Raw genomic sequence first — 8,065 nt, 5'->3', positions numbered from 1 at the left:
TACTGTATCTGCAGAAAATTGGGAAGAACTGACTTTTTCATTCCCGGCACTGATATTTGGGCTCTGAATGTCAGCTTGTTGGGATTATTCTGTGCTGTGTGAGACACCAGTTAGCTTGATTTAAACAGCTTTCCTGAATTAGTTTAAACCAGTATAACAAATAAATGCATGGACATGTCCATCTATCATCTGCAACCAAGGACCTGCGTAGATAAGCTAGATAAGTACATGGCATTAAATGAATAAACATTGTTAATGATCTCTTATTCAACGAAAAAAATTCCATTAAACATGGACTAGTTAAAATGACATGAAACAACAAATAAACTGCCAACAGCAGGTTGTTCAGGCTTTTCTCCATGTCCAGACTGCAGGACCCTAACATGTCATCAAGGGGCTTTCATGGTGCAGGAACTTTCACAACTTGCACCAGATTCACCAACACGTTTTCTTGTCCACACAATTACTTTAACCTAACAAATTAGATGGGGATCTTGGAATGAAACAAAAATATTAAAATAATACTGGAGGAGAATTTTTTTTGTGAAGACATCAAACCGCTTGTCAATCAAACTGAGTCCTGAGGTCTTTGGTGTATTCACACCTGTTTATTGCTTGTTGTCTTCCTCTAACTGTCTTGATCTTCGCGCGTTTCATTGAGTTTTACTTGGCTTGCATCCTGTGACCTATCTGATTATCTTCCCTCCTCCATAGTAAAATTCATAATGTCTGATTTGTGGTACTTCTACCTACATATTATGATCTGAGCACTTCTTCCACCATTAGTATTAAGTGAATAACTAGCGCCACCTGCTGTTTATCATCCCGCCCTCTAGCTGAAATTAAATTCATGCCTGTCTCTTTAAGGGAAACCTTAGACATTCACAGTGCTTGATGGGTAGAAGCTTTTAGCCAATCAAATCATTGTAGCAAGCGCGTTGCTATGGAGATGGCGAACTGGGTTTGAATTGAGGAGGAAGTTAGCTGAAGCTATTGTTTGTTTCAGGAAGGTTAAATTCACGTGATTTTTTTCGTCATTCAGATACTGAGAATGTTGTTGACGGACCGTCTAGAAGTTCTACGACAGCGAAACAAAGATTTACTGGCTCAGCTGAGTCAGCAGAGAGAGAAACTGGAGCGTCCGTGTGGCTGCGGTCACCAGAGGGAGGAAGAGGACGAGGAGAAGCAGCAGCCCAAAGACGTGTTAACGCTGACGAATGGAGACCGCGGTCCTGCCAGGGCTGCCCTCGCCGCTTCCAGCGTGACATCTGCGGGTAAATAAACTGATCACATCGAAGTCAGAGGCGAAGTAGAAGTTGAATGGATATTAGCTGTGTTGTCCATCAGACAGGACCCCTGTTTCAAGCTCTGCTAGTCACTGTGGCTTTCCTTTATCATTCATTAAACCCCTACATTGATTTAGTGTTAAATGTTTTTGAGGAATAAACACTAACTTGCAGTAATATGTGCAGTCTCTGTGCTGTGTTGTTGGTTGGACAATATGTCCTCAAATGGTCAAGAAGCATGTTGACTTTATTGCCCTGGTTTGTTATTTCTTATTATTTTCTTTCATATTTTTAAAAAGCCTTGTGGCACATGGACAGAAATTTGGAATGTCAAAAAAAAATTAACCACTGCAAATCTACGTCTCAACCTGGTAGGGTTTGCACGGTTTCACCTGTGTTTTAATATCCATCCATCGTCATCTTCCGCTTATTCCTACACATTAAGGGTCGCGGGGGGGGCTGGAGCCTATCCCAGCATCTACGGGCGAGAGGCGGGGTTCACCCTGGACAGGTCACCAGTCCATCACAGGGCCAACATACAGAGACGAACAACCATTCACACTCACATTCATACCTACGGTCAATGTAGAGTATTCAATCAGCCTCGTCCCCAATTGTATGTTTTTGGACTGTGGGAGGAAGCCGGAGTACCTGGAGAGAACCCACGCAGACACGGGGAGAACATGCAAACATGCAAACTCCACACAGAAAGATCCCGTGCCCGAGCCGGGACTCGAACCCCGAACCTTCTTGCTGTGAGGCCACAGTGCTGACCACTGCACCACCGCGCAGCCCGTGTTTTAATATTTTATTGTTAATTCATAATTTTAATGCATGAGTCGTGTCTTTTAATGTATAAAGCACATATTGATATAGCCAATGGCATTTAATTACGATGTAATGTCTTTGATTAGAGGTTGAATATCTGATCTCTTTTCATAATATCTGACTGATTATTCAGTCTCTAAAATACCAGCAAACATCACACGGGCTCCCTCAATCCAACTGTCCTGCTTATCTGCCCACCCAAGACATTGTGTTTGCTTTTACAGAAAGTATTTTAAGAAGCAACCTGAAAATTTCACATGTAAGAAAAGGGGGCCAGAGGAATTTACCATTTAAATTTCATTTTTGAGTATTCCTTTAATTTTATTTCTGTTGATGGATTTGACTTAGGGGTTGTAAAAAGTTTGGGGATTGATGTCAAGGCTTTTTTGTTTCTTCTTATTTGTGATGATAATGTTTGTTTTGCTCATTTCCAGCATTTTGTTTTCAACCAGTCTCGTGAGGCTTTTCACTTGACATTTTCCTGGTCAGCACATAATATGAATGTAACAGTAATAATGCTAAATCCTCCTTGAATAATTTAGAACTCTTCCTCTCTGTGACCATCATACACAGAAAAGAGGCAAACACAGTGCCAGGGCACTGTCTCCACACAGTCTTCAACCTCCAAACACACAGTAGTGATGAGTGAACACGCTTCATCGCACAGTGACAAAGATGTTCAATTGTCCAGCGGCCAGCAGGACTCAAGGTCGTCCGACACTAAGTCTTGTCTGGTGAATCACAGGAAACAACAGGTAAACAACAGGAAATGTACGATTGTCTCCCATCTCTAAAATTGAATTTCATGATGTTGCTGCACTATCCCGACCAGGTTCCTTTACAATATTAGGGTGTTACACTAGTTTTAACCTTTTAAAGTATGTGACATAGTCCAAGCTAGCTGACCTAAACTTTAGGTCAACTAGCTCGGACTATGTCACATACTTTAACCTAAACTTTAGGTCAACTAGCCAATACCCCGTAACAATCTGAAAAAGTAATCTAACATAGATGGAAATCTGTGGTTGTAAGATCCATTTCTTATCCATCAGATCCATTTCAAGTGTTTTTACACCTCAAGAGAGACATAAATATTATCTGTTCAACAGCACCTTTACATTGTGTGTTGAAAACACTCGTATCATCTCTTTATTTTTTCAGAAGAGGGAGGTGCAGAATCACGTTACATTTCAGGCTGATGAGTGCGAAGAAGTTGCCGCCTCAGATGGGCATCATTTGCAGCCTTTACTTGGATATGACTGGATAGCAGGTATGCTGCTTACTGCTCTCTCTGGCAATTTTCACACAATCTTCAGGTAGAACACGTGAGGAGCATGTGACTTCTGGTCCCAATTAGGAGTCCTGGATGTAGAAGACTCCATGATAGAGCGAACTGACGACTTCTTCAATGACCTACGCCTGTTTCGATCTCTCAATAAAGATGAGTGTGAGCACAGCTCTCAAGCAGAGTAAGTGTTTCTCATTTGATGAATCTGTGATTGTCTGTACACCAACTTCATTAAATGACTATTAATTGCCGACATAGGTTCTCTGAGGAGAATCATTCAGTCCTGCCGCTGCTAACAGACAGGAGTGGCCCAGAGACCAAAATGGACACCCACCAGTGTAAGAGGCATTCAAACAAGCTTCTATTTTTGATTTCACGACAGCTCAAAGGATTCTAATCTCTGCTTGCTCATCTTTTGTCCAGGTACATTCTCTTATAGGATTAACAGTAGATTGTTCCCCGTCCCGCTTCACTATCAGGAATGCTGCCCTGTGTGCAAGAAGCATAAATCTTCTCAGCCTCACACCATTGATGAACCAGCGCTCATCAGGTAACGATAATTGTGGCAATTTGTGTCCATTTATGGAAAATCTTGGTGTATAAACACTTGACACCATTGGTGTAACATCCATCCATCCACCCATCCATTTTCTTCCACTTATCCTGTTAAGGGTTGCGGGTGGGGGGGGGGGGGGGGGGGGGCTGGAGTCTTTCCAAACTGCCTTTTGGCGGGAGGCAGGGTTCACCCTGGACAGGTCACCAGTCCATTACAGGGCCAACACAGACAGACAGACAACCATTCACACTCACAGTCACACCTACGGTCAATTTAGAGTATCAATCAGCCTCGTCCTCTCTTGATGTCTTTGGACTGTGGGAGGAACCAGAGAGAACCCACACAGGCATAGGGAGAACATGGAGACTCACACAGAAAGATCCCGTGCCCGAGCCGGGACTGAAACCCAGAGCCTTCTTGCTGTGAGGCAACAGTGCTGACCACTGCACCACCGTGCAGCCTTGGTATAACATGTAGGGACAAAGTTTCAGAGTCTCGCCCAGCCAGTGGATTTAGGGCAACATTTCCTGTTCTTTGCCAGTAAGAGTTTACAGTCTGCAGAAATTTAACAGTAGAGCCGGAACGTCTGAGCCATGATTGTTTCACACAGATTTACTGTGTTAAAAGCTAAATAGTCATCAGACTTATCAAAGTGTTTCGAAGCAACAAAGCCTTCTCAGACATGATTGGTAAAACATTTTATTCACACACAGATGCGTTATGTTTATAAAAAATTAGGTTTTATCATCCTTTGTGTAAGAAAAGGAATCTATTGCTGCTGATTGTCTTTTTTTTTTTTTATTTAATGTCCAAAGATGTAAAACAGTGACAAACCACAGACAGATATCTTCCTCTTAACAATTAACTATACAGATGGAAATCATGAAAAGCATATCTATCGCCCCCTGGTGGCTGATGGCAGCATAAGTCAACATTTACTCCCCTTCAGGTTAGCCGACGTTAGCCAATTGCCGCCCCCCCCAAAAAATCCCAAAGGTGGATTTTATCATTTTGTAACGCTGATGTATCTTCTACTGTAATTTTTTGTGGTAACTTTGGTTGTAATTTGTTAATTTGATGCAAACACAAGTTGTTCAGTCGGCGAGGTATCGTTACATTTGAGGTCAGGTGGGACGTTGATGTAGTTTCAACCCTTGTCAATGTGGTGCAGCGTCTGGCTTTAAATAACATCACAGCTCAATGTAGCATCGCTGGCTTCGCTGTGGACGGAAGTGGAGACACCCCTGTGATCTATAAATGCAGACCATGAGCTCAACAGGGGGTTTGACATCTTCAGATCATTGTCTTCATCTAATGGGTTGATACTTGTCTGCTTTAATCAAAGAAAGCACCTAAACGCCACCTGTCCAGCTCCAGCAAGCAATAGTTGGCACAGAGTTGATCACTTCGCTGACAAAGTAGCCAGGTATCGTCGCCAGAACAGTCACCAGTGGAACAGGAATCCAGTTTAATGTTCATGGAGCTGTTTTAGCAGGGGATTCTACAATTCTACAATTTCATTTAGCAGACGCTTTTGTCCAAAGCGACGTACAACACAAGCAAGAATTTAGACCTAATTAAGGAAAAGCCCATAGAAAGCGCAAAAGTGCTTCAGTTGTGATTTGGTCACAGGTACTGCCATCTAGTGGCAGAAGAAGTGTCGCCCCCCTCCCTTTTTTAAATTTAAATTTTTTTTTTTTTTTAATATAACAGACATACAACATCACACAACACAGTTAGTGCTACATAATCACTAAGTGCTGGGTCTTGGACCCTCTGACTGATTCTACCCCACAGGACAAAGAGGAGAAGAGTCAGGTTAAGTGCCTGGGTGCTCTCTGAACAATTGAGTCTTCAATTGTCTCTTAAAAGTAGAAAGGGACTCAGCAGAACGCACAGAGTTCGGTAGTTCGTTCCACCATTTGGGAACAACAGAAGTGAAGAGTCTGGCTAGGGATTTGGAGCAGCGCTGGGCTGGAAGCACCAGGCGTCTTTCGCATGCAGAGCGTAGTGGGCGAGAAGGAGAGTAGACCTGGATCAGGGATTCCAGGTAGGCTGGAGCCGTTCTTGTGATTGTTTTGTAAGCCAAGAGACTGGGCCCCCAAGGGATGTTACAAGGCAACTGTCTGCTTATTCTCATGCTAACGTTATAAGATGATGAATTGCAGTGTCATTAACCCCCCCCCCCCATTTTTCATCTTTAGCCTCTCTAATTCCGTTGAATATCAAGGTCGTTTTGGTGTCTGTGTTGAAGCCTGTTTAGTTAATGGGATTAGAAAAATATTCCACGAGTTTGTAGCTTGATCATCAAGTGCATTACCTTTTTGAGATATGTCTGACTGGCTATTTTATGCATGCTGTTCATTTGTTCTGTTCCATCCTCTCTAAGGGTTAGCATCCCTTGCTCCACCCTCTTGCCGCCTTACAAGTACAAAGCACATCGGCGCTGCAGCTTTGACCCGTCCGATAGCTTGGGGTTACCATCGGTGAGTGCAAGTTTAATTCAGTTTTTAAGGCCTCTGATTTTTGTCTCTGATTCATTTTTTATTAATATAGCATCACTGGCTGCTTTCCTATTCATGCTTCTCTCTTGCTCTTGTCCAGCACTGTCTCTCAGGCTGGTCCAACACAGGTCAGAGCTCCCGACCCCCACCAGGGAGCCTTGATCTACGGAGCAGTCTCGATATGAAGGATCACAACAAGGAACTGGAGGTGAGACATGGCCGGCTTCCTATTGTATCCCAAACAAAAGTATTGTGGTTCAATGAGTCTCCAATGTGACCGACAAGGTTGTGAAATATTGTTGAACACTTCTCAAAATCATTCTGATATTTTTCAGGATCTCTCTGCGCTGGAAGGGTCCAGGAACCATCAAGCTGAGCAGATCCCTGATGTGCCCCGTTTGGCTCGCCACAGCTTCCTTCACTTCTCACCAAAAAGAAAACCAAGATGTCCAAGATACCCTGTGTGCTGACAAAGAAATCCTGATCTCCATGAAACTCTGTAGAGAGGTGGAGGGTCGAGACTCCATGACCCCCCCTTCCCGATCCTCTCAGCATGCACTTCAGTCATGAGTGTCACACTTTCCTGTTTGGCACTGGTAGACAAAATGACTCATAGATTACAAATAGAAGATTACACTTTGGTGTTGTTTTACTAATTTCACAGCATTAGTCATTTTGAAGCATCACTGTTGCCCAGAGACCAGTTCTTGTTTTTTCTTTCCAGCTGTTTGTTTTGGCTTCCAGAGTCATGCATACTTCTGTTTTAACTTCCTTTGTTAGTTCCTATTCAGACGTTGCATATCACAGGAAACCACAACCTTTTGAGAGAGGGTACTCCAAAAAGCAGGTTTAGTTAAAATGAAATGAAGGGAAACTCTGTGAGTTTTCAGTTCCAGAAAGAGCGGTAATGTAAAAGGTGAACCCAGGTATGGTTTTGTTACATAAGTGGGGGTTTTCTATTTGTTGCTTTATTTCCTCATTTGTTCTGTACATAAACAAGCTTATTAAAATCCTAATTGGATCAAAGACTCTCTCAGCCGCTTCCATGCACATCATTTCTTTTCACAAAATTTCAATCAGAACTACTTTTCATTATTTTTGATGCTGTAAGTTTTGTTTGACAACATGGAAAGCAAAAGGTAGGAAGAGTAGAAGTAGCAGTTTAGATAACAGATGAACGAACATTTCAAATGTCATGTAGGCTACAGTCAGATTCAACAACTTCATCATTCCTTCAAGAAACTGAGGTGTTCTAAATTATGCATCTGTGGAAAATACATCCAACCATTTTCTACTGCTTATCCTGTTCAGGGTCACGCGAGGGGGCTGGAGCCTACCCAAGCAGCCTTTCGGTGACATACAGACAGACAACCATTCACTCTCACAGTTCATTCAGAGTATCAATCAGCCTCGTCCTCTCTTGATGTCTTTGGACTGTGGGAGGAAGCTGGAGTACCAGAGAGAACCCACACAGGAACAGGGAGAACATGCAGACTCACACAGAAAGATCCCGTGCTCAAACCCGGAAACTTCTTGCTGTACTTCTTGCTGTGAGGTGACAGTGTTAACCACTGCACCACGTGCCGCCCTCTGTGGAAAATAT

The 8,065-nt window shown here is 42.9% G+C and overlaps 1 protein-coding gene across 1 annotated transcript; it reads left to right on the top strand.

Moving 5' to 3' along the window:
• The first annotated feature begins 948 nt into the window (after nucleotides 1-948).
• On the top strand, nucleotides 949-7,488 carry miip (migration and invasion inhibitory protein). The gene is made up of 9 exons (XM_086200817.1): nucleotides 949-1,274; nucleotides 2,688-2,869; nucleotides 3,276-3,384; nucleotides 3,472-3,583; nucleotides 3,661-3,740; nucleotides 3,826-3,952; nucleotides 6,348-6,444; nucleotides 6,563-6,670; nucleotides 6,798-7,488. Exons 1-9 carry the CDS (start codon nucleotides 1,052-1,054, stop codon nucleotides 6,930-6,932), a joined length of 1,173 nt encoding a protein of 390 aa, XP_086056943.1. The 5' UTR covers nucleotides 949-1,051; the 3' UTR covers nucleotides 6,933-7,488.
• Nucleotides 7,489-8,065: the final 577 nt, after the last annotated feature.

Source organism: Aulostomus chinensis, chromosome 3 (genome assembly GCF_037954235.1).
Source record: "Aulostomus chinensis isolate RoL2024-O1b breed Wild chromosome 3, RoL_Achi_v1.0, whole genome shotgun sequence".
Classification (NCBI taxonomy): Eukaryota; Metazoa; Chordata; class Actinopteri; order Syngnathiformes; family Aulostomidae; genus Aulostomus; species Aulostomus chinensis.
The sequence above is the reverse complement of the archived record's forward strand: the minus strand, read 5'-3'. Positions and strand labels throughout refer to the sequence as shown.

What these genes read in the sequence shown, in the direction of transcription:
- miip (XM_086200817.1), top strand. Translation starts at nt 1,052, where the DNA reads ATGTTGTTGACGGACCGTCTAGAAGTTCTACGACAGCGAAACAAAGAT. An exon ending in CAAAATGGACACCCACCAGT is followed by an intron (nt 3,741 to 3,825) that starts GTAAGAGGCATT and finishes TCTTTTGTCCAG; the next exon opens with GTACATTCTCTTATAGGATT. An exon ending in ATCACAACAAGGAACTGGAG is followed by an intron (nt 6,671 to 6,797) that starts GTGAGACATGGC and finishes GATATTTTTCAG; the next exon opens with GATCTCTCTGCGCTGGAAGG.